At 40.9% G+C, this 27834-nt stretch overlaps 1 protein-coding gene across 1 annotated transcript in view; it reads right to left on the reverse strand.

Moving 5' to 3' along the window:
• Nucleotides 1–27834, reverse strand: part of LOC115098554 (schwannomin-interacting protein 1) — a 944827-nt gene that overhangs the window by 721200 nt on the left and 195793 nt on the right. Inside the window, exon 4 of the mRNA XM_029615175.1 lies at nucleotides 18834–18969. Coding sequence (XP_029471035.1) covers nucleotides 18834–18969 — 136 coding nt within the window. The remainder of the gene's footprint in view (nucleotides 1–18833; nucleotides 18970–27834) is intronic.

The following is a 27834-nucleotide window of genomic DNA, read 5'->3' on the forward strand; positions in this document are numbered from 1 at the left end:
CTGATCTTAAGATGCCTGACTCAAGTTTGTTAGTCTAAAGCATATGTTCCACGTAGGGAGATGTAAACAGCAAAAAAAAGTTAATTGCAGCACTAAATAGTGGACTACACTTGAATTTTTTCATATTGATAAATGTTGCGTTGCCAGATGCCTGAGCATTTCCTGGCAGGTGTACATTGCTGTTCTGGTGGCCATGAGGCTCGGCAAGTTGACATCAGCAAGAAGAGTGCCAGGGACTATTTTAATTTGTTGGCCCAAGTCTATGGAATGCTCTCCCATTAAACCTGCATACAGAGGATTCAAAGGTTTTTAGGAAAAAAAGGCATATATTTTAGTGAAGCCTTTATGTAAATGTTATGCAATTGTTTTGTGTTATGCTGTCTGTCTGAAAATTTGTTTTCTCCAGCCAATGCTTTATGTTATTTTATTATGAATTTGTGAATTGTAATCCACTGTAAAAAATGTTAGAAGTAGTGGAATCCAACATTTTTTAAGTAAAAATATAAATAAGATTGTTCAAAACAAGCATATCAAAAACAGGTAAAACAGAGAAATGCAGACTATGTACAGTTCCATATTTCATTGCTGTGTATAATGTACTGATGTCCGAAAGTCTTTATTCAGAAAGGCACAATAAGGAAGCATGGCTCATCCACTGTAGACCGTGAAAACACTACAACATTGCTGCACCAATAAAACACAATAGGATCACATCCTTGATAGAATTGCAGAGTATGAAGAAGTCATGATCACCTGGGACATTCCTATTCCAAATGATTAAAAAAAAGCAGGCATAGTGGTAAAGGAGAAAACCACAAGAACAGTATTGCTAATAAAACTGGTTGGTGGTCTCTGTCGAATGACTTATGAGGAGAGGTTGAAGAACCTGAATATGTACACCCTGGAGGAGAGGAGGAGCAGGGATGATATGATACAGACCTTCAGAAACTTGAAAGGTTTTAATGATCCAAGGTCGTCAACAAACCTTTTCCATTGGAAACAATTTAGTAGAACTAGGGGTCACAATTTGAAACTCCAGGGAGGAAGACTTAGAACCAATGGGCCAGATTTTAAGACTTGTGCACGGGTGTAGATTTGTGCGCGCAACCCAGGGCACACAAATCTACGCCCGATTTTATAACATGTTCGTGCAGCCGTGCACATGTTATAAAATCGGAGGTCGGCGCGCGCAAGGGGGTGCATACTTGAGCACCTTGCGCGCACCGAGCCCTAGGGGAGCCCTGATGGCTTTCCCCGTTCCCTCCGAGGCCGCTCCAAAATCCTTCCCCTCCCTTCCCCTATCTAACCCACCCCCCAGCCCTACCTAAATCCCCCCTACCTTTATTTCAGGAGTTACGCCTCTGGCAGGCGTAACTTGCACGTGCCAGCCGGCTGCCGGCACGCCATCCCCCGGCATGGCCGCTGTGCCGGAGGACTCGGGACCGCCCCCGGACCACCCCCGGACCGGCGCATAACCCTTTGAAAATCTGCCCCAATGTCAGGAAATATTTCCTCACTGAGAGGGTGGTGGATGCCTGGAATGCCCTCCCGGAGGAAGTGGTGAAGACCAAAACTGTGAAGGATTTCAAAGGGGCATGGGATAAACACTGTGGATCCCTAAAGGCTAGAGGATGGGAATAAATAAAAAAAAAAAAGCTTAACTGGCATGGAGTGGCAGTTGCTACCCTTAACACAGTAAGGTTCATCTCTGTCACAGAATGCATACCAATAGATTTGGAGATATTACTCTGACAGAAAAATTGCCCAGTTGGATTGGCCAAAAATCTACTCTTCTTCAAAGCTCACATCTTGTGTACAGGAGGGATTTGCACCAGTCCTTTGGGTTTGCAGTGATTCTACATAACCTCTTAAGCGTATGATGGTGTTGGTCAAATACTGTTTCTGAGGTATGAAAACACATATTTGCAAACTTTACAATAATCAGAAACCATCACTGCCACATTCTGACAAGCTAGTGCACGTTTCTATTACTCTCCATGGTGCTGGAAAAAAAAAGCTATACTAATGAAAGTGCACAAGAGGAAGCAAAATAAGTCAAACAGATTTGAGATAACTGCACACCTCTGAGCAGACTATGCTAATTGCCTTTGGTATAGGCTTTTGGAAGAGGCCAAAACACATTTCTGGCAGGGACTGAGTTTTGTGCTTTGCTTGTTTCTATTCATTTTCACTATTATAGGATACCACAAAAAGAGGATGTGATTAAGACTCCTTCCACATTGGCCATTTTGGGCATGTAAGAATGGGAGTGTGTACTGCAAAAGAGTATCCTTTTTGCATCTTCCTTATAAGCATTTGCTGTCTTGCACAGCTCCTAGTAGGTTCTCCCAAAACTGTTCATTGGGATTGGCTGAAGAAAGCTAATCATGTCAATCTAAAGGTCCTTCTCAATTCATGAATGGTCCTGATGCAACAAAAATTTGTCTAGAGAATTTTAGAACAAAAGTATAAATGTGTGCAACTGTGATTAGTCTCTCGTCAAAATCATCCTTTTAAAAACCAGAAAATGCAGCATGCTGATAGCTAGAAAAAAATAATTGGCAAATTATAGACGATTGCTATGCCATTTTATCCCTGTAAAACACAGTGGAGTAAGTTAGCACAGAAACTTGTATTTATTTATTTACTTATTTCATTTATATTCCGCCTTTTGGCATTTCAGAGCAGATTACATTCAGGTACTGTGGGTACTTCCCCATCCCCAAAGGGCTCACAATATAAGGGTCTGATGTATTAAGCTTTTTTCCCATAGATAAAGAATGGGGGGAAAAGCCTTAGCAAATGAAAGATAGATTTTTTTTTTAAAATGCGTGGGCATCCATGTGTGCGTGATTCCCGGCGCGTGCACATGGATGCACCCTGCCGCGCACATGTTATAAAATCCGATGCCCGCACATACATGTGCACCCAATTTTCTATCAGCTCGCAGGTGCCCAGTCACACGCGTGGGGGGGGGGGAAATAAAAAAAAATGCACACCCTTTGCCCTTACCATGTGACAGGTGATACCCAATGGTGTCGTTAGCCCCTGTCACATGGTAAGGGCAAAGGGTGGCTGGCACCATTTTGACTAATGGCAGCCAGTGGCCCTGGAGCAGAAGATCATTCCCGGGCTCCCTCCCACTGGACCATCACGGATATTAGTTGAGTCCTGGGGGTCAGGAGGGTGGGGGGGTCTCTGCTTGTGGGGTGCTTTATATTTAAATAAATGGGAAGGGTTGGGTGGGTTGGTTTTTCTTAAAACGGAATTTGAAGCAACAAAAAAATGCTCCAGGGTGGACTGGAAACAGTCCACCGCCAATACAAAAACACCATAAAACGTTTGGGGGTATCACTCCTATTCCTGGGGTCTTTGTCTGGGACGATCAGCCCAGAGCTTACATCTGTATTCATATCTATAAAATGCCAGGTATTTTTTTGTAGGTCCAAAATGAGAGAATCATTTTACCCAAAAAAGCACAATAAATGTGTTTACTGTTCACTTAGATCCTAATTTTATAATAAAATGTTGATGGCTAAAGTCCACATGTATAAAGTGTATATATGCACATTTTGAAAATTAGCAGGACAGTGCAAACCTTCACATGGCGCAGGCAGGCACAATTACGCCAGCTAGGGAGCCAGCGTAAATGTTCACGTGCATATTTCTGAAAATCAAACACATGCACGTAACTGATTTCTCCATCCCAGCTCTAGCCCAGGAATGTCTCTTACTTCACGCACATGGAAAGTAACTATACTTTACATGCGTAAATGCCTTTGAAAATGTCCCCCTCTATGAATTTAGTTGGGAAGCAGCTTCAATAAAAAAGGATCATTGCAAATAATGTTGATGTTTATCTTAAATGAGTGGTATTAAGAATGAATTCAGTAGGGCTGCCTTTGTGGCTCAGGCCATCGTGTTGAATATTGCTGTCCCCTGACAGGAGCCAGTCGGGTCTGGGTGTGCCACAGAAGGAGCGCCCTAAGGTCAAGGGAGAGATGCAAGGTCTTATGATAACCACCCTTGAGGGGGAGGGGGGAGGTAGCTATCATGCCCTGTGAGTCACTTGATTTACATCATCAGCTGTGATGCCCGGGAAGGGGGGGCAATGAGCTGTCCCCTATGCCTGTAGGCAGCTGGGGGTATAAATCCACCCCTGAAGATGGTTGCCCATACCATGGTGATGCTTCTGAAAGTCAAAGAGGGGTCCAGAGGATGTATCTCAAAGGATTACTCCAAACCTTTGAGCTGAAAAGGGTTACTCAGAGATGCTCCAACAAGCTGTCTGGGGAGGAAAATTTAAAGACATAAGGTAAAATGAGCCAAAAAAAGGCAAAGAATTATGAAAACACATTTCTTAGTAAGGTGCAATTTTACTTTTAACATTTGTATAGACGGTAGTGGTACGAATGGGTAGAAATTTATATTATTGTTATTATTATTATATAGGTCTGGTTTATTAGCAGGATATAACAGGGGTTCAGGCGCCAGCCCAGCAGCAGCACTGCATACTGCCATGCAGTGACCCTGGGTTCAGTTTCCAAGTCTGGTATTGCGCTCCCTAGGGTGGGGATGCAACAGAGGGGACGAGGCGGTCTCAGTTACTGGCGGTTAGCGATACCTAGCGGCTGGATTTGGGGGTCCATGACCGCAGGATTCTGGAGTCCTTGTGAATGGCTCCTGACTGAGACTGTCACCGAAATGACTGGACTAGGTTGGTTGGGAAGAGATAAAATGGGGAGGGGGAGGGGGGAGGGGGGAGGAATCCCTTGTTCACTGAGCAAACGAGATTTTGGTTCAATTGAGCTGGAAGTTCAAAGGGAACAAGAGGAAACTGCCAAGCAAGAACAAAACAGGGTATCCCAAAACGTTGAAGCTCGCCAATGTAGTACCATGTGGATCAAGTCTGAATACTTTCTCTGGCTGCATATACTTAGGTTTGTTGAATTTCATTTCGAGCTCATGTGAATATTCATTCAGCCAGACCCACAGTGCCTCGAAAACTCTGAATAATATCCAAATCTCTAACATATTATTTACACGTGGGACCAGGCAAAAAAAAAACGAATCTGCTAGGCTAGGGTTGGTTATCCTATCTTATTGCTCTGGGCACATGTTTATTAATTTTGAATAAAGATTCTAGTTTTTCTTGCTCCTATGGCTGACTCATCTCATTTGTGAGTGCCAACAACCTAGCCGTGCATTCTTTTGTGGTGGGGGCCAGATATTTTATCTGATGGAAAATGAAGTACCACTGATAGGTTTTGTTACTGGAAATGCATTTTTACAGCTTTTACGGAGTACCAGTTTTTGAAGGGCACTGACATTTTCCTCTTAATACTTTCTGCTAAAGCAAATTCAATAACAAGTGCGGGTTATCATATATCCTTAGATTTTAGTAGCATCAAAGAAGATAATTTTCTTTTTCTCATTCTAAAATAAAATAAAGCACTACACTATGATCTTACCTATTGCTATTTCCATTCTCAAAGAATGTTTTTGACTCATAAAAGTGTTAATAAGCGAACTAGATACTCAGGTGAATCCAAACATTCTTAGAATGGAAGAAAGGGGAAAAGCAATAACATCTCCTGTTCTGCAAGTGGTCCCATCATGTTCTGATTCCCAGCAGCTACAGTACAATTTTATCTCCCTGTGAGGCCGATGCAATATTATTCGTGGAAAGTGGGCGCTGACTTTTCAGCGCCCGCTTTCTTAACGCACACATGGCGCCCGCAAGGGGAAGGGCGCCATGCAATACTGAAATTAGGGGTGGTGCAAGCAAGGAGGTGCTAGGGTCGCTAGCGAGACCATAGCGCCTCCTTGCTAATGTGACCCCGCGGTTACCGGCGGTCTGCCGATTGTGAACACCGAGTCAGCCAGTTGTGAAAACCGATGCCGAGTTTATCGGCATCAGTTTTCATTACTGCAGTCGGCCAGTTATGAAAACCAACTCTAAGCATATTGGTGTTGGTCTTCAAAGCAGCTAGCAGAGATTCTTTTTTCTTTACTTTTAAAAAAGTACAGAAAAGCAGTTTTTTCTACTTTTCTGTACTTTTTTTCAGTGCGCTCAGCTATTAATGCCTGCTCCAGGCATTAGTAGCTGAGCGATAAATGTGCACCTGAGCCGCACATTTATCTTTTTACATTTGGAGTGAATGAGTAATAGCCTCATTCACATGCATTTGCATGTGATGAGCACTATTACATTCATTCCGTGTCCGACGCTTGTTAAATAGGCGCTAATCCCCCTATTGCATTAGGGGGTAGATTAGCGCCTATTTAATCCACATACTACAGCGGGTTAAATAATGCACGCGACTGAGCGCACTATATTGCATCGGCCCCTTTGTGCTTCCTTTTATAGGGATGTGGTCATACTTGAAGGTTTTTCCTAGCCACTGCTCTGAGAAAGAGGCAGTTGAAAAACAAGTCTGTAGAGTTTCTCACCTCTCTCCAACCACAGTGCACAAACCAGAATGCTATGAAGCACTAATCTGTGATTGCAATCTGTAAAATTATTTACACATCAATAATTAATCAATAATGCAGAAATGTAGGCATCTTACCAGCAAAACATCTGCATATGTGTATATACAGTATATGAATAATCCAAGAAGGAAGGACTACAGAATGGTTAATGTTCTTTATAACTTAAAACATTTTTATTGTATGTCAGGCAAATGTGTCAGCGTTCAACGTAGTTACGAGAAGCTTCTGTTTTAAGATATAAAGGACATTAACAATGCTGTTGTCCTTCCTTGTTGGATTTTTCATTGATTATTTTTGGTTTGACTGTTCGCCCTTGTTGTTGCTTGGCTTATATACAGTATATGCCATTCTTCATGGTCTTCATTTTCTCTTATCAAAACAATTAAACTAGGATTGTGAGTAGGGGTCAAAAATCAGGCATTGCACTTAGGATGTCAAAATCAGGAGAAATGATTGATCCCTTTTATTTTTTGTTCTTATTTTGATAATTGAAATCTATGATTGTATGAAGACTACAAACATGATGAATTAATTCTTGGTATCAGAGATGTGTCAATAGAGAATGAGGGTGCTACAAACAGAAGTGGAGCTTTTCTTGCTCCTCAGAACACTTAGAATGGTGTAGTGGGATTGCATGGCCTAAATCTGACTAGCTGGTTTATGATATATTCAGAAGGTAGGTCTCATTTGATTCATCTTTCTCACCATTGACCCCTGCTTCATGTGACTGTTTAACATGAGTGGGAAAGGAAGAAGTAAACAACAGATGCACAAGCTTTGTGGTGAGGGAGTTAGTCACAGGAGAAAGCCAGTTGTTTTCTCTACCTGGACCATGTTTTGAGAAATCGCATGTAATCTCTCAAAACATGGTTTCAGATATGCAGGCAAAAGGGGTACAATTAACAGAGGCATTCTAATAATTGTAAGAAAAGTATTTGTACTACATTATTGTAACTATTGTCTTTGCTATATTTGTATATTACTTTTGCTGCAATGCTTTCTGGAGTATAACTTAGCATTAGTATTAAAAACTGCTTATCCTGGCATGTACAGTGTTGCTGGCTCAGGGTGTGATTGTGTGAATATGGCATGACGTGCTTTGTGTCGTAGATCCTGTCAAGAATATTGGCTTCATTTTGTGTCTTGGGGTACTCTGGCCTTATGTTTTACCATACCCACAGAGTGAATCTTTAAAAAATGGCTCTCTCATATAATAAAAGACAACTCTTATATGAGACTTTTTATAAAGCCAAATAAGACAGTTTCTTGGAGAAAAAAACTGAAAGTGAAATGAATGACTTTTATAAAGTTGTACTTTCTTCTTGCATACACTTCTTAATTAATACAGTCCTTATCTTCACCTTTAAATCGCATTTTCCCCTCCTGAAATATCCCTTCTTCTCTTTATTGAATTTCTTTTTGTCTCTCAGCTCTCCTATTGAGAAATTGTCATACACTAGCAGACCCCTGACAAGATAAGAGTTATTATGTTTCCAAATGCTGCACTGGGATTGTCTGATTTCTTGTATAAAATCAGTGTATTTGGTGTATTGCTACCTATACAGTTTTGCATTATTCAGTTCCCAATGTATATGTTTATGTTCTTTGCCTCACCCCATCTGACATGTACTGCACATCTTGCTTTGTAATCCACTTTATGCCTTTCCTAGGAAAACGTAGAATATCAAATAATAAACATAATATTAAGTAAATGCAGTGCTTTAAAAATCTTGCACTGTTTTATATTTGACGCTGCTTGAATAGATGTTACTTCATAAAAAACCTATAAAAACCTTTTTACAAATGGCATAAAATGAGTGTCTGATTTATTTAATAGAGAGTTCAAAGCGAGTTACAAAGTTGGGTGATTAGAATGTGCACAGAAAAAATTATCAATTCTGTTCACTATTTTGGTTCAGTTGTCATTTTTAATTCATTTAATTCATTTCACTAGTTTGATTCATTTATTTCCATTAAATTCAACGGAAAAAATACATCCCAATTTGGGCTCTGATGCCAGTTGTGAATGATGTGTACTCATGATGCTCCCTGCCATTGAGAATATATGTTCACTAAGCACACTGGTTGGTAGGTAGCAAAGGAAATGCTGGGACACCTTGGTCTGCCAGACTATGGCCTTGGGTGCCCAGCATGCCAGTGGGTCCATGTCCACAACCTCTATAGCTCTCCAAGATACTACAATTTTGAAGGGATCTACTTTCCTGGGGCATACTAGTCTCTGTTGCCAACTATTGTAGGACAGACTGTTGTGTGGTGGCCATGGGAGAGAGGTAGAAGAAGGGTAGAGAAGGAAGGTTCATAGTGCTGAATATGCAGATAGTAAGGCGTGGGGGGCCATCTCTTTCCTCTACTGCATCCTCACTGTCTCTCTGCCTCTGGTGCCTCTATTCCTACATCCTAGCCACCAGCTTCTCCTTCCAGTAAATCAGATTGTTAGACAGGAAGGTGATACTACCTTTCACCCATGGGTTATACAAGGTAGTGTATAATTCTCACTGCTAGACTGCTGAGCTAGGCCCTACTAAGTTTGTGCCAGCACAAGTGAAATACATGCTATGCTGTGTGCTGTAAGGAAAGCAGCTAATTACAACTACAGGATATGGGCCTATGCCAGTGAGGAATGAAGGACATAGGAATGGCTCACATACGATATATGTGTGGTCTGCATGGAAATCAACTACAAAGGAAAGTGCAGATAATGATAAGAGTTCTGGGCACAACTGCCACTCTATTATGTTATTTTTAACGGCTCTCATTCGTCTCCTGAGCAGCCCGTCATATTGTTCTTCTCTAATCTTTATCTTACTTGTTCCTATGTGAGCCCTCTTCCCAATTCACGCATATCCAGCATAGCCCTCTGCTTCAACGGCAGGGGAGCAAGTCTGATACTTCACTTCAATGCAAAGCCAGCATAGCTCTCTGCTTCAACGGCAGGGGAGGAAGTTTGACACTTCACGTGTATCCAGCATAGTCCTCTGCTTCAACGGCAGGGGAGCAAGTCTGATATTTCACTTTCAATACATAGCCAGCATGGCTCTCTGCTTCAACGATAGGGGAGAATGAAGAAAGGTGGATCTATATTCAGGCAACAATCAACAAGGACTGAATTACACAGTCTGAATAAATAGATAAGCATGGGTGTAGCTTGCTTATTGCGGTGGTTAATACCCCTAACTAAATTAAGCTATTTCACTTAGATGCAGTTCCAACACTGCTCTCTACATTAATAGTGGGGGTGGAAGAGAAATAGAATAAAAAAAGGTTACTAAGAGCCAAGAGAAACAGATAAGTATGTGAGAGAAAAAAAAAGTGCGAAAGCTTGCTGGGCAGACTGGATGGGCCGTTTGGTCTTCTTCTGCCATCATTTCTATGTTTCTATGTTAATGCCTGTTCATTGTATTTTCCACTCTTTAGTTATGATGTAAACCGATATGATGTTCTCACTAATATCAGTATAAAAATTCTTCAAATAAATAAATATATAAGAGATGATCGATGTCTTCCTACAAGCTGTGGGAAGATAGTACAGATGGAAAACAAACATTTGGACATGAAAGAAAGAGAATGAATGTTTGGGTGCAGGTGGTCTAGGGAAAAGAAGCCAGGCCAGAATGATGTATTTAGAAATGATCAATACTTGGCAAAGTTAACTAGAAAAAAATGTATATAAGCCTTGTAAGGTTGTGAAATAGGGAAGGAGAGATCACAAGGTGTTCAGTGTTCCTTACTGACCCTGTATTGTCTTTCCCAGACACTTATATTATGATTGCAAATCATTTATTTCCTATAATAAACATTTTACTACATTTCTAAAATATCTGAGTCTCGTGTCTGGTACATGGGAGCTAAAACCATACATTTTCGTGAGCCCCAACATGATACCCAGGCTTGGTCTGGAGGGCTGCAAAAGTTGTTTTCTATGCAAGTCATAAGGACCTTGGAATACCCCGACTGAGGCAAACGGGAAGTGCATTGGTACCTTAGCAGAGATGTTCGAGCGATATTGTGATAATTAATGATACCGTATGATAAGTCCATAGGAGATTGTAAGTATAATTTTTCTTTGTTGTTTGCAAGTAAAATATTTTCTTTGGCCACCTATAAATAAAAGTGCACTATTTACTTTGATTTGCTATGGGGATGCCTTCTCATTTTTAGGTTCTTTCTAGCATGTAGATTTGGTTTGCGCAGTATTTCCACTTAATAAGCCTGTACTGGAACAATACAATACAAAGAGGTTCAAGGCAGCAAAATCTAACCCTTGTTTATGTTGGCTACAAGAAGGCTCCTTGACGGCAGCCTTGCTTGCAGGGCACCAAGATTACTTACAAGAGTATAAGACGGGAAAGTCTTTTGAAAAGCATATGCAGGTTTTGGACTTGTGGGATAACTATGATCAGGTGAGCGAGGGAGAAGAGGATAATTCCCCCCAAAATTGTTTGGAATTGGCTTTTATGTTTATGTCTGATTGCTGCTATGGTGTAATTGTGTTAACGCATCACAGTGAAGAACTGCTGTCTGTCAAATCCCAGTGGGGATCCGCTCCAGGAATCACAGCCCAGTCTCAATTTATGCTTGCTGTGGAAGTTTTAGAACTTGAAAGGACACAGGGAGCTGGAGAGTTAACTATGTTGGCAGAAAAGAGGAAGTGGGGGATATGTAAAACTGAAAGTAATTTTCATATGCAAATACAGAGGAGAAAACATTTAAATGAATTGATTTTTTTGTTTAAAAGATAAAAACAGACTGATAGGGAATTAAAGTTATGGAAAAATGTGTTGATTTTTGCAGAAAATGAATTTAATTTAGTAGATTGTTTAAGAAAGTCTAGTTTCATTGGCAGTGAAGTGCGAGCTGCAACTTATCAAAGTGACAGCAGAAAATGTGTACCTCTCTTGATGGTTAGCATTGAATTTATAGAGAAACTAATAAGGTATGGTTTCTTTAAACAATAGATAAATAAATATTTTTATGTGAGTTAGATAAGGAAGGTGAATAGCTATGATCAAGAAATAGAGGGAGCAGCTGACTTGTTCATTTTCTCTGCATATAATGTATGTTTTGGTCCCATATCAGACTGGAATGCCTATTTCATGACTGTATTGATATGTTTTTTTATTTTTTAACCTTATTATATGTAACAAAATATTATAGATACTGTTTATTTAGTGAAGTACATTACAACATGAATTGCAGAATGAGTTGAAAAACACAATTAATTTTCAGAGTGTTGTAATCTTTGAATAAAGCAGATGTTTGTAGCTCTTTATACAGGGATCTGATAGAGATGAGATAAGCTTCATTTTTACTTTTCTGCTTTTTGCTTTCTTTGCTTAATAAATCAAAAATCATGTAGTTAAAACAGAATAGGATTTCTTTCTTTCTTTTTTAAGTTGTGTAAAATAATCACAGTAGTTTTCTACTTTTTTTTAGAAATGAAAAAGTATCCCATAGCTGTTTTTGTCTTACCATGTGATTAGATTTAAAAGATGAATCAAATTTTTCTTTGTATGTGAGATTTTATTTCTACAACAAGATGATGTCTGCTCTGCCAGATGCAGAATCTAAGAATTTTCCCCAGTATTTTAAACAGATCTGTTCTTTTTTGTTCTTTTTTTCAGTTCTGACTTTTGGTTTATTTTTTGATCGATCCAAATACTTTTTTGGTCTAATTTTTCAGCTCAAATTTTTGTTAATTGTTGTTTGTCTTTATGTGTTGTTTGTGTGTCAATACAAATGAAAACAACAGAGTTTGATGAGAAAAATGCAATGAATGAATTTATATAGTCAGTTCAGTGAAATATATGTCTCTATGTAATGTCTGAGCACCTAGGTTGTTTGTGGTTTTGAATATTGTATGTTACCTCATAGTACAGTGGGAACATTATGCAGATCAGTAATAGAGTATGTAGGGATTATTAGATGCAGGGAGTTACTGACATTATGGAATTTTTGTATTGGTTAATTTGAATTTGTTTTGCTCTTACATTAGGCCTTAATCTATAACACATACATCTAACTTAATGATAAGAGTTAAGAGGCTATGCTTCAGTGTCAGAAGCGCTGTACTGTGAGAACTGTATACACCATTTGTCACTGATCTCTGAAATCATCCCATCTTTTGCCTTGGAAGACATCTTGCACCCTTTATTTTATAGACTGAAGTGCTCACATTTTATGCCCGATGTTCTGTCTTCATGTTTTTCTTGTTCTATGGGGGATAGCCTTACTTAGATATTGTTTTCCTTTGTTTTCTGAGGCAATATACCTTTATTTGACATGTAATAACTGATTATCATAACAAAATATTTTGATGATATATCTAATATCTAGTTACGTATCTACTAGAAGATGCCATTATTTAGATTTTTATGTTAATGATATAGTCTGAATTAATACAGCTTTATTAGTCCTTACATCTCTGAGTTCATGGTCAGCAAATTATTCTATCTGTATGTCTATCCAATATTCAGATAGTAATTTTTCTTTTTAGAGAAAACTACAATAGATTTTTGACACAGGTATTTTGTTTTCATTTTTTTGCATTGCACCACTGGTGGGTGGGGGAATGCACCTGAGTTTGTGTTCCAGCTACCTAAAATATAATGAGTAGCAAGCTGTGCACAGTGGGAGAAACAAATGATAAGAAACAAGGATTTAAGCCAATACTTCATTGCAGGGTGGAGAGACACTCAAATAACAGCACATGTGGAGCTGTTGTTATTAGGGCTATGCTGAGCACATAAGGCCTGACGTTGAATACACAATGAAAGATGGCATATATATATATATATATATATATATATGTGTGTGTGTGTGTGTGTCTATATATATATATCCCCTGATAAATTGGGTGTCCCCAAAAGTCAGCGAGGCAAACCATAAGCACAGCAACCAGCATGGAGATTGCAATGGATAACAGAAGATACTGAGATCAATCGCCGTGGACGCTCAAGCAGCCCAGAGGTATGCTTGCTAAAGATTTAAATTGGCCAGATTTCTGGGTCAGGTAAACTATAGGTGTGCTTGAGCTTAGATGGGGCTTAGGTAAGATTGATGAGAGTCATGTGATGACCAATTACATAGAGACACCAATGGACTAAAAGTTTGGATTTCTTATCCTATGTTATATCCCACATTATATTAGGAAGGAGACACTGTTAGGAGGGTGGTTGCGGATAGCATTGATTCCCTTTCTTTCCACTGTTGTGGCCTAAACTCTATTACTGCTGCCAGATGTTTGATGATGCCTTCCAGAACCTGCTACACAGTATAACATGTCGCCCTGTTCTCTTTCCAAACTGATTGTGAACCTTGGTTGGTCACATGTTCACCACGGTTCAAGAGGGAAATGTATAATTCTGACTGCTGGACTGCTGAGCTAGGCCCTACTAAGTTTGTGCCAGCAAATGTCAAATACATGCTATGCTGTTTGCTGTATGGAAAGCAGCCAATTACAACTACAGGATATGGGCCTAAGTCAGCGAGGTGTGAAAGATATAGGAATGGCTTACATACAATATATATGTAGTCTGCGTGGAAATCAACTACAAAGGAAAGTGCAGATAATGATAAGAGATGACTGATGTCTTCCTACAAGCTGTGGTAAGATAGTACATAAGGAGAATAAACATGTGGTCATGAAAGAAAGAGAATGAATGTATGGGTACAGGTGGTCTAGGGAAAGGAAGCCAGGCCAGAGTGACATATTTAGAAACAATCAATACTTAGCAAAGGTAACTAGAAAAAAATGTATACAAGCCTTGTAAGGTTGTGACATAGGGAAGGAGGAATCACGAGGTGTTCAGTGTTCCTTACTGACCCTGTATTGTCCTTCCCAGACACTTATATTGTGACTGCAAATCATTTATTTCCTATAATAAATATTTTACTAAATTTCTGGTACACGGGAGCTAAAACCATAGGGGCGGATTTTCAGAGCCCTGCTCGCGTAAATCCGCCCAAAACCGGGCGGATTTACGCGAGCAGGGCCCTGCGCGCCGGGAAGCCTATTTTACATAGGCCTCCCGGCGCGCGCAGAGCCCCGGGACTCGCGTAAGTCCCGGGGTTCTCGGAGGGGGGGCGTGTCGGGGGCGGGCCCGGTCGTCGCGGCGTTTCGGGGGCGTGTCGGCAGCGTTTTGGGGGCGGGTACGGGGGCGTGGCTACGGCCCGGGGGCGTGGCCGCGCCCTCCGTACCCGCCCCCAGGTCGCGGCCCGGCGCGCAGGAGGCCCGCTGGCGCGCGGGGATTTACGCCTCCCAGAGGGAGGCGTAAATCCCCCGACAAAGGTAAGGGGGGGGTTTAGACAGGGCCGGGCGGGTGGGTTAGGTAGGGGAAGGGAGGGGAAGGTGAGGGGAGGGCAAAGGAAAGTTCCCTCCGAGGCCGCTCCGATTTCGGAGCGGCCTTGGAGGGAACGGGGTAGGCTGCGCGGCTCGGCGCGCGCCGGCTATACAAAATTCATAGCCTTGCGCGCGCCGATCCAGGATTTTAGTGGATACGCGCGGCTCCGCGCGTATCTACTAAAATCCAGCGTACTTTTGTTTGCGCCTGGAGCGCAAACAAAAGTAGGCTGTTCGCGCTCGTTTTAAAATCCGCCCCATACAGTAGTCAACATGAAGGGATCCAGCTGGATGATGGGTTTGAGCCAATTTTGCAGTGGCAGCTACAGGGAGTCCAAGAGCACCGGCATCTTTGGTGTCACTCCCTGTTCCTGCTGGAAACTCTGTAACTTGGGATGACCTCAACCAGACTGGCTGTCATTGAACAAAACTCTTCTGTGGCATCCTTGAAGGGCTTCAGGTTTGTATGTCAGTATCATGTGCAACCAATCCTGATGTCCTAGGGGTAATCCACACCCTCACCTCTCTGCCATTCCTGGTGGGTGATCTTGGCCCTGGCAGCCTGTGGTTGCTCACTAGGTATCATGCTAGTCACTAGATTCTCCAAACTCTCCTCAGCTACTAGACTTTCAATATCCCCCTCCTCTCATTCTTAGAATCCCTCACACACGATTCATCTGAATCAGTTGGTTCTCTAAAGATTTGCTGCAGGTTCTGGTCAGAATGGAATGGGGAATGCTGTGCTCATTTTGGCTAATGCCCTCCTATTACTAGTGTACCCCAGCTGTTAAAGGAACACTCCGCTGAGTCTGCCTTTTTCTGCCCCTGTACCAAACTAACAGTGAAGCTGCTGCTCCACCTTCTTAGCCAATCCTGGAGGCTTTCTCCTCTTAAAAAATACCCTTCTAAGCTTGGGAGAAGGGCTTCTTGTCTTCATTCTAAGCCTCTTACCATCACTACTGTTATTTGTGCTGGTCCCAGATCTCTCTGGAGACAAAGCCTTCCCATTTCCTCTCCCATTGCCATGCTTGTCACTAGTGGGTGAGGCCTTTTAGTGTTGCAATACCCTAGTGTGGACACACACAGTTAGTGAACCCATCAGTCAATTTTGTCACAAAGCACAATTAGTGAATTAATGATGCTTGCTGAGAAACAATGTATACTAAGAAAAATAAGTCAAATTTGGTGCATGAGTTAAACACATTGAATCAATACACTGATGTTTTTACACAGAGAAAGCAGGGGGCACCTCTAAGTCACTGCAGTGCAAAAATATTCATTATGCTGCAAGAAACAGACAGATAATCTCTCTGTATCTTTCCTGAAGCCACTGGCACAGTGTCAGCTGTAGTGGTAGTGTGTACCCTGATGATACACACTAGAAACCTCTCATTCAGGCCCATACAGTAAACTCCGCGGGAGAGTGGGCGCTCCGAGGAGAGCGCCCGCTCTCCCAACGCGCGCCCAGGCACCTCTCCTGGGCGTGCAATTCAGTATTTAAATTAGGGCCTGTGCCCTAGTGCGTCCCTAGTGCCTCCTTATTGGCGAAAGCAGCAGCTGTCAGCGGGTCTCAGCCATGGGTTCAGAACACGGACGCTGGCAAAATTGAGCGTCCGTTTTCCAACTTGTGGGCCGCGGGCAGATTTTTTTTTTTTTAAAGATTTTTTTATTTTTTTATTTTTGGGGCCTCTGACTTAATATCACTATGATATTAAGTCGGAGAGTGTACAGAAAAGCAGTTTTTTCTGCTTTTCTGTATACTTGCCCGGTGCTGTCAGAAATTAACTCCTGCCTTTGGCAGGAGTTAATTTCTGAGAGTAAAATGTGCGGCTTGGCTGCACATTTTGCTTTCTGTATTGCAGGTGACTACCTAATAGGCTCATCAACATGCATTTGCATGTGATGAGCGCTATTAGTTTCGTGGGGGGGGGGGGTTGGCCGTGCGTTTTCCACACGCTATTACCCCTTACTGTATATGGGGTAATAATAGCGCATCAAAAACGCGCAGCCAAACGGGGGCTAACAGTGCGCTCGGCCGAGTGCACCGTTCTGTATTGGCCTGATTAAAATTAAAGACAAACTACAGCTAGGCACCGTGTCGATGAGTAACTAACATCACACTTTGCTATGTCCTATAAATTATTTGTTTTCCTGATCTTTAAGTTCTGAAGCAAGGCATTTCTGAATCTCCGCCTTTTCTCTCTGAGATCCAATAGAGGAGAGACTGCTCAATGTGCTCTAGATTCATTTTCACCTAAAACAAAATGATGAAGTCATGACATGCAGCTGCCAGCTGGGAAAGACTGGTTGAAAAAGTGTTTAAACAGGATTGCCCTGCTCTTTCCTTGTTCCATCCCCAACTGAATCTATTCTGTCTGACTTCAAGTCCAAAAAAATACTTTGCTTCACCCATAGACTTTAATGGGACCAAACCAAATGAGACAAAAAGGATTATAATTATTTTGGGGACTGCTACCATTCAGTTTGATTGTCTGAACTGAACCAAAAATCAACACGTCTGGGCATTTTTTTTTACATTTGGATCAAAATGAATGCACATCCTTATTATATAGTTGAAGTCTGCAGTATCCCAATACTCTGAGGTAATATCTGGCTCACTGCAAGATCGTACTAAAGACTATCCTAGATTATAACAAAAATAATAGTATTTCTTTCAGAGCACATTATCTATTTCCATGAAATGATTGCTGTGCATATACCAGGATGAAAAATATAAATTCCTTGAATGATTTCTTGATGGTTTCTTTTAACTGAATTGCATAGTTTATTTCTCATTGCTTATGTGAGAATAGCATATGAAAACATATTTATTCCATCCATTCACTGAAATGCTTGATATCCGGGGCCATCTTATTATTCAAATTTAAATATAAGATGTGCTCATGACTGCTTATGATCACTGAATTGTACATGACAGCAAACGGATAGTTCTTCCAGTACAGAGAGGATAATAAGCAGAGTGTGCAACTGACAGCTCACGAGGGCACAGAAATGCCACATTCAGATTTATCCCTTCATGAACTTTGCATAAGAACAAAGATTGCATAGATATATCCACATTGTTCTGACTTTGACATTTACACTGCTTTTCTACATGTGCTCCCTACACTGAAAATTACTTTCTGAAAACACACTGAAAAACAAATGCCAGACAGACACCCATTCTTGGAAACTAATTGAAACAGATCCAGTATTAATGAAATAAAAAAAGCACTATTCCAAATCAAGATTTCTCAGTAGAGAGTATATCAAGTGTAAACTGTGATTACAAGGAAACCAAAAAATATATATATCTTGGTAACAAAGAGACCTCTAGTGGTGATCAAATAAACAGTGTGTAATAAAAAAGCTACCACCAAAACTGTATCAGTAATTCAAATCCAATTAATTGTGTCGTATACAAATTATTGAATGGCCAAAACCACAGCTCAGTTGTAAAATCCATTATTGCTGAGGTAGAAGTCAAGGTAAGAATTCAACCTATTTCTTTTGCAAATATAAAAACAGAGGTGCACATGCAAATAAAAAATTTGCTACTTTCCTCTTAATTAGTATCATTTTAATACACATTAAAACATTTCCACTTTATCATTTTGCCATAAAATTCAGGGAGCTGAAGATCACCATACTGTAACTGGCAATACGAAGAAAACAATTTACTTGGCTATTTATTTACTTTCATGTTTTCCTAAACACAGTTTAATAGAAATACATCTTGTAGGTATAAGGGGGCTAGATATTCATCACTGAACACATTAGTAAGTTTCACAAATTGCATCTAATCTGTAATGGGCTCATTTTCTATTTTGGAAGGGAAGGGGCAATTTAATTCAGTCTGTGAGAGTTCTAGTTTATTCCCTTTATGAGCTCTAAATGCCTGGGTGTTTAGGATCATCTGAACGACCAGTGTTGACCCGCCCAAGTTGGAAGCCATCGCAACGTTGCCTGCGGTACTTACGGGGGTGCTGCCATCAGAGAACGTGTTCATGCTGATAGAGCTGCTCATCTTCTCCGAGGACAGGGATGGGGGGGATGTGCAGCGCTGCTGCAGGGAATCCTGCCGCTGGAGGTACTCCCGCCATGCTCTCTGAATGCTAAAGACAAAGGCAAAGTATTGGCGACATTTCTGAAGAGATCCATGACGAGCTCACGCCACAATGAGACAAAGTAACTCCATGAAGCGTGAATAAACAGTGAAATGGTTAAATACGTTTCCTGCTTAGTTTTTGATGCTTTCTACCTGCCTTCATACTGAGGTATCTTACTGGTGATAGTCAATACATTGAATACTTCTGAGACACTGATCGTATCAACTGAACTGTGGAGAATTATATGTCAGGCACTGGCTCTCCAGATTAAAAGCACTGCCGTAAGGCCAATTTTGTGCATGAATGAGATATTCCAAAGAAGTTATAATTAAACAATAGCGTCCACTTGGGAAGTTATTTCTGGAGAGATAGTCATAGTTTTGTGGGAACCAGAGATTCTCAACACTGTCAGGCCATCGCTAGTAAGAAATACTTATTCAGTAAGATTCATGTATTGCTAATAAACAACCACTTATTGACACAAAAAAAAAATCTTACTAACAATTTTTACTTTCAGTGCTGATGGCGGGTTGCCATAGGGATTAATAATGATCCACTCTGCCATCAAGCCCTCAGCCAATTGGAGCCCAAGGTCACTAGGTGACGTTTCAAATATGTTTGTTTGAATTGTTATTGCATTCCACAAAACTTTGAGGGGGGTGCATAAAATTACAAACAGGAGTCACAACTCTGTGGTGGTGAGCCAGTTACTATTATTTCACAGTTTGCAAATAAATTCTATATTTGAAGGCTTTTAGTCTTTGATTAGATCATGAATTTTGTAGAATTGAGGACATCATGAATAGTCTTAATCCCAAATAAGCGTTGTTCCTGTAAAGTGCACTGAATGTATTTTTGAGAAGATGCAGTATATGAAAACCTTAAATAAATAGTAAACAGATAAATACCATGATGCTGCAATACCAGTAAAACTTTGATTTACTTACAGTGTTATTCAGGATATATTCTTTTCAGAAAAGACAGGTTTGGTAGAATAAGACATGTAGAGAGTGTAACATTTTAAATAGCTTCATTTGAACACCCCTCCCCTCCCCCAATGCATTTTTATCGGAAAGGCAGAGCTCTGGCATCTTTGAACATCTGGTGCTGGAGGCAGTTGCCTACATTGCCTATCCCTAAATCCGGGCCTGCATAGGCTGTTTACACAGATACAGCGGTACAGAGCTTCCTGCAAAAGATGCAAAGACAAATGCAGTGTGTTCTCATCTGAAATTTATTTATTTATTTATTTATTTTTAATTTTTATATACCGGAATTCCTGTATGCAATACAAATCAATCCGGTTTACAAGTAACGAAAAGGTTGCCCTGGTCTGGGAGGTTAGACCGGGGTTTTTTTACATAGAACATTGAACAATAACAATCAACCATTGAACATTATTACAAGGAACATTGAAAGTAACAATAATATTTAACCAAATAACAAATAACCTTATTCGTGTATTGAATAGTATGTGTGTGTTCGCCTTTTTTCAAGCAACTTTAGTAGCGTATATGGTCTGCAGTAAGCGGTTATATAAAGGTGAATAATGACTGTTAAATAGACTTGTCTGCCGCTTAGAGACGGGCGCTAACATTTACATGTTAGGTGAAATATGCAGCATCTTTACAATTTGCCAGTGAATAACCGAAAATAACCTATGGCATTATTGCTGTCATTGATCATCGGAGGTGGTAAATATGCAGAATGAGAAAAATGCCATAGGCTGAATATTTGGTCATTTGCACAGCTTATGGATTGCAGAATTGAGGCCATGGAAAAATAATAATTCTGTGTAGTAACAGAAATCAATCTGTATTTACTTCACTAGATTATCTTTTTCTTTAGTCCTATGCCAAGATTATGCCATTCCATTAAGAGTTAGGAGGGATTGTTAGAAAAGAGATAGCTAATTACACAGAAGTCTAAATGCACAAAGCAGCGGTATTTAGCATATGGAAAACAATAATTAAGGCAAGGATAAAAAAACAAACAAACCCCCAACATTAGTAGTAAACTAAACGATTGGGGGAGTTTTAGGGGTAAAAATTAACTTTAGGAGAAGATGTTCGAACCTCGACAACCCATAATTTAAAAATTACTATAATCTGAATAATGTAATTGTTATTTGAGTGTTGCTAAACACCACCAAATCAGCTACCAAACAAAAAGGAAGGGAAAAACTACTTTGTATGAGAAAAAAAAATAAAAGGTCTTTGAGTTGTCCCTAACAAGAAAATTGCTGTAAAAAGTGCAGCATTGTATTACGGTACATCGAAATGTGCAGGCTTGCAAAAAACAGAAACATAAAATGAATGCTTCACAGAGCAAGTTTCATCTAAAAATATTCCTGATACACTGGCAAGGTATTCAGTGATTTTATGGTAAGAGTGAGGTATTTAAATAGGTTCAATTAATAGGATTCACTGCTGCTGTAAGACAGAAACTGCAATCTTATAAATCACAGAGACTCCCCTAACATTATTATAGAGTAGAGCTGTCGTAATGCAAGGTCTATACTGCATGTATTTTGTTACAATCTGATATTTTTCAGTCTCTAAATAATTTTTTTTTTTAAATCCCTTCTTAAATTATGATAAGAAAAATCTGAAAACCTAAATATAGTATGCTTTAATTATTTAACTGAATTACCCACATAGACCTGTTGTTACTGGGTCACTATAATTGGGATCTCCATCTCTCACTTTCCGTTCCTTTCCAGTTCCTCTCTAGTGAGCACACTTCCAAGTCCTCAGGTCTTTATTCCTGCACTGCTGTCACAGCAGCAGTCACAAAACAGAATCTAACTCTGCCTATCTGTATTGGCAATGGTCCTTTGCTTCTGGGCCAGATAATTTGACTTATTCTTTCCCCCCAAACTAAACCCCTGCCTATTGGGTCCCCTGGCAGATATTTACCCAAGCTTTCGGTCACCCCTTGACTTGGAACCCTTCTTGGTGTCAGCTATGGTTTCCACACGCTGGCATTTCTGTTAACTTCCAAGCCCTCCACTCCTTCCAGGCAGACAATCCCCTGTTTTCATGACCTGACCCCTATGTCTCCTGGAATTCTACTCAGGGACTCCTCCTACCTGCTTTCAGGCTCTTTTTTTTTCTGCCCAACTTTATTCGGCTTGCTTTGTTCCTGAGTGCCAGTCTTGTCTTTTCCATTGCCTCTGCCTGTCTCCCTTCTTGCTAATGAGTTTCAGTGTGGAGTACAAATATCCTATTACAGACCTCCCCTCTTTTGCAAGGTGCACCTGCATCATTGGCAGGAGCCTTCTCCCCTTCCCATTTGGAACAATAAGTTTGCATGTTGGTTCCTTTGCTCTGGGCAATTTTATGGTAAAACTGTCTAGCTGGAACTCATAAATCTAGTATTTCCTTCAGTCTAAGGAGCTATTTCAATGATTCATGTTCTGGTAGGAGACTGAATTGTCAAGCTCTCAATCACCCACTTGATTGCCAGAAAATCCTGTTCTATTGTGCAGCAGTTTTGCTCCATGACCAGTATTTTTCTGCTTACATACAGACAGGCCGATACAGTAAAAATCTGTGCGCGCGATTCAGAAAAATATATTATTCAAATTAGGGCCCGCGGTAAAAAGAGGCGCTAGGGACACTAGCGCATCCCTAGCGCCTCTTTTTGGACACGAGCAGCGGCTGTCAGCGGGTTTGACAGCCGATGCTCAATTTTGCCGGCGTCGGTTCTCAAACCCGCTGACAGCCACAGGTTTGGAAACCGGACGCTGGCAAAATTGAGCGTCCGGTTTTCAACCCGTGAGCCACAGGCCGATTTTAAATTTTTTTTTTTTTAATCTTTGATTATTTTTAACTTTTGGGACCTCGGCTTGGCTGCACATTTTACTTTCTAACTAATAGGGCCATCAACATGCATTTGCATGTTGATGGCCCTATTAGTTTCGGGGGGGGGGGGGTTGGACGCACGTTTTTGACGAGCTATCACCCCTTACTGAATAAGGGGTAAAGCTAGCGCATCGAAAACGTGTGTCGAAACGCGGGTTAACAGTGCGCTCCGCCGGAGCACCCTGTACTGTATTGAACTGAGAATGGGGTGTTCACCATCCTCAGTTGGGCACATAAATATAGCTTCCAAGCCTGTTCAGGACATATCTGTCTGCAAAATGGTGAAATTGGTACCACAGAGGATCATCTTGCACAGATGGTCCTTCAGGCTTACAAAGTGTTGCGTCCGTCGGTCGCAGATGGCTGTGACCACTCTGCCTCACCTCTCTTTTACCCTTTTCCTCCTCCATTGGAAGGATGGCTGCCTCTGCTGCTGTTTGCCAAAACCCTCAGCGTCTCTGAGCCAGCATGGGCGTGTCCCCATCCACTATGCTTCTTCCTGAGGCCTCCTAGGGCACGTGTGCGCATGCTGCCTAAGTTTTTGAATACATCATGGCGGGAACCTCGGGGGCGGCCCCACCGCATGACGTCAGTACCTCTGGGTATTTAAACCTCCGCTCCGCTCCAATTGAACGAGTTAGCAAGGACTTTGGTTTTGCTACTCTGACCGCTTCTAAGCTGCTCGCTTGGATTCCTCACTACCCTCTGGGGTATCTCGCTCCTACAGAAGCTCTGGGTACCCGCTCCTTGGGGGCCTCTCGCTTCTACTCGCCCTCAGGGGTTAATCTGCCTAACCTTAAGGACACCCGCCCCTCGGGGGTCCTGTCTGCTTTCTTTCAGGAACCCTCGGTGCTCCTAGGTACTCGCTCCTCGAGGGCCTATTCTGCTCAGGGAATCCTGCACCTCGGACCTCGGGGTCCCTCTCTTCATTCAACTACCAAAGGAAGTTATCAGCACAGCTACTCTCTGAGTATCACTACGCTCCAGCTCTCCTCATTCCACCCTTCAGGTTCACGGGTTATCCCGCACTGCGGAACACTACCGGACCTTTGCTACATCTGGGTGAGACCTTCATCCGCAGAGACTGTCTGAGCTTACTGTGTTATCGCTGGACTACAGCACTGTCCGTTCCTTGGGCAAGATTCAACTCATCAGCTGCAGTATAATAAAGCTTTCTCTCCTCAGTGTCTGCTTACTAAGAGTCTAGCCAATCGTTGTGGTTCCCCACGGGGCCCCACCCCATGGGAGGAGTCATCCCACTTTGACCAAGAGTCCACAATATGCCACAAACCCAACACAAAGATTTTCTTATAATTGGCCATCCATGTGACTTTGTTGGAACAGTCTTTCTGAGGAAGCTCTACAAATGGGGTGGCTAAATTTGTAAAATGGGGAATGAATATCCTGTACTACCTTCAAAGATGTGTGCATATAGTAACAGACACAAAAAAGGGTTGAACTTATGCTAATTCAACCTCTTTTGAGTCTGTAACATCCCATGAGCCTCAAGAAAATCCTTACTTGCTTTTCTCTGGTTAATCTTGGGCAGGCAGCTTACACTTTGTTCACCAAGAGTCTCTACCAGACCATTGCTGATATACATCAGATACTTTGTTTCCCTCATGGCTAATATGCACTTTGCTGGGTCAGCAGTCAAATCAGAAGCCCTCATAGTACCACACCCAACCTTCTTAGCTGGGTAGTCTAATCTGCTCTATTTTTTTTATTTATTTAACACATTTCTTTACTGACTAGCAACGTTCCTAGGTAGTTTATAAAATGCATTCACAAATTCAATAAATAAAACAAATTATACAAAAACAACACACCACAGAATAAAATTACAATAGAACTCATAAAAATGCTATAAAATCCATTAAAATAAAAACATTATTCAACTATAATAGAACTGATTTGTAATAACATAAAACACAATATAGTCTGCATGGAATTAACACAAAGCACAGAACATGAAACTTAAGATCTCATATATCAAATATGTTCTCATCTGCTAAAAGAACTGTGCTGCAACTTTCATGCATTACATGCCTGTTGGAACAGGTAGGATTTAACCATATGCCTGAATTTTAAGAAGGATGGCTCACTCCTAACAGTTCCAGGTAATAGATTCCATAGTACTTGACTTTGCACACAAAAGAGTTACTCTCAAAATTTGTCCAATCATATTTTCTTAAAGGAAGGCACACACAGAAACTCCCGTGACTCTGACCTAGAGGGCTAGAATAGTTTCAGAGCAGCATGACCAGATCATCCAAATAGACTATGACATATTTATGACAGGGCCTCAATATTAGATTAATCAGTTACTGGGAAGTGGCTGCAGCTCTATGAAGGCCAAAAGGTGGGACCTTCAGCCTTCACTACACCTGTAGGTGTAGTGAAGGCTGTTTTCCCCTTAGTGGACCATGTGAGGGGGAATCTTCCAGGACACCATTGTCAAATCCAGCATCAATATGTATTTCTCCAGGGAAATTCCAGCAGGTCATCAACACAGGGGCTCAGATAGGCATCAGGCTTAGAGATTTTATTCCCCATGCCCATGCAGGAATCCCTCTTTCTTTGCCTCTGCAGCAGGGTCAAGTCCTGCTTCTTAGGGCTTGCATCAACCGTACACCATCAATGCTCAGCCAGAACTGATTGTTTACATAGTATGGCAGCCTGGCTAGTGCCACAAGAAGCAACTATACCGCGTTAACCTCCTCAAGCCATGGATGGTCAGGAACTGAAAGAACTAAAAAAAGGAAATTGCAGACCTACTGTTTGTAATCTGTAAACTATCATTAAAATCAGCTCTGGTACCTGAAGACTGGAGGTTGCCAATGTAATGCCAGGTTTTAAAAAGAGTTCCCGGGTGATCCAGAAAACTACAGACCAGTGAGCCTGATGTTAGTGCTGGGACAAACTGTTGAAAATATTCTAAAGAACAAAATTACTGAACATAAAAACAAACAATGTTTAATGGGACAAATCAACATAGATTTAGCCAAGGAAAGTCTTGCCTCAACAATTTGCTAAATTTTTTTGAAGATGAGAATAAATATGTGGATAAAGGTGAGACATCTGATATAGTTTATCTGGATTTTCAGAAAACAATTGAAAAAGTACCTCATGAGAGACCACTGACGAAATTAAAAAGTCATGGGATAGGAGGCAATGTTCTGCTGTGGCTTGAGAACTGGTTAAAAGATAGAAAACAGTCAATTTTCTCAATAAAGAAAAGATAAATAGTAGAGTGCCCCAGGGATCTGTACCAGGACCACTGATTTTTAACATATTCATATATGACCTAGATATGGGAACGGCGAGTGAGATGATTAAATTTGCTAATGATACAAAATTATTCAAAGTTGTTAAATCACAAGAGGATTATGAAAAATTGCAAGAGGACTTTGCAAGACTGGGCATCCAAATGTCAGATGGCATTTAATTGGACAAGTGATTAGTGGTGTATGTAGGGAAAAGCAAAATTCCACTTTGAAAATCACCACCTAGGAAAAGCATCTAGGCATTATCATAGATAATATGTTGAAATCCTCTGCTCGGTGTGCGGTGGTGACCAAGAAAGCAAACAGAATGCTAGGAACTATATGGAAAGGAAAGGAGATTAAAACAGAATATCATAATGCCTCTGGATCATTCCCGCGTGTGATCACACCTTGAGTACTATGTGCAATTTTGGTCACCGCTTCTCAAAAAAAACATAGCGGAATTATAAAAAGTACAGAGACGAGTGACAAAATGATAAAGGGGATGGAACGATTTCCTTAAGAGGAAAGGCTAAAGAGATTAGGGCTGTTTGAAGGAGAGATGGCTAAGGGGAGATATGATCGAGGTCTATAAAATAACGAGCAGAGTAGAATGGATAAATGCGAATCAGTTGTTTACTCTTTCAAAAAGTACAAAAGACTAGGGGACATTCAATTAAGTTACTAGGTGATACATTTAAGATAAATAGGAGAAAATATTTTTTTTTACACAATGCATAATTAAACTCTGGAATTCATTGGTGAAGGATGTGGTGAAAAATGTTAGTGTAGCTGGGTTTAAAAAAGGTTTAGAAAGTTCCTGGAAGAAAATACCATAAACTATTAAGGTGGTCGTGGGGAAATCCATACTTATTCCTTGGATAAGTGGCACGGAATCTATCAACCTTTTGGGATCCTGCGAAATACTTGCGACCTGGATTGGCCACTGATGGAAACAGGATATTGGGCTTGATGGACCTTTGATCTGACCCAGTATGACAAATCTTATGTTCTTATGAAAACTCTTCATTATTAATATTATAATTAATAAATAATAATAACTGGCTTTTTATGCCAGTTAATGTGGTATAGCTATTCTTTGTGCCATTGGCTTGGTTGGCTTTCAATGTAATCAATGGGAACTTGCCAAAAAATGATGGTGTACAGTCCCTGCCACCTAGCTAGCAATCTATTGTGGCTCAAGGGTAGCAATACCAACAACTAATTGCCAGGTTGAAATCTCTGTGCTTGGGCATCTTGGTTATACCACTAGGCCTGTATCTCCTGAGCACTTTGAAGGTTTTCTCATTCAAATGTGGCTGCCCATTGTAACTTTCTAGGATGTGTTCTACTATGCTCATCTGATGTTGGCCTAGATCTTCTCAGCAGTCCCATACCATATACAGAATTTCTTGCAAGTAGTTTCAGAAGACAAGATAAAATGGGATGCCTCCCAACCGCCAACAGGAGGTATGGCAGGAACTTATTCCATCCTTTAACATCTTTAACTAATACATTTCTATACCATTGTCTTGAGGGTCCTGTTGAAGCACTCCATGAGACCATCAGAAGAGGAATGTTATATTAAGCTCCTTGGTGCTTTAATGCTCAAAGCTCACAGACATAAAATGTGTTTTCTAATCAGTTAAGAACTCTTGTGTGGCAGAGCCTCCCGGTCTGGCCACCAGATGTCACTGTCCCAGTAGTAAGGAGTCATTCATACCCTCAGTCCCTCCCAC

This window comes from Rhinatrema bivittatum, chromosome 9, assembly GCF_901001135.1.
Source record: "Rhinatrema bivittatum chromosome 9, aRhiBiv1.1, whole genome shotgun sequence".
NCBI classification, from domain to species: domain Eukaryota; kingdom Metazoa; phylum Chordata; class Amphibia; order Gymnophiona; family Rhinatrematidae; genus Rhinatrema; species Rhinatrema bivittatum.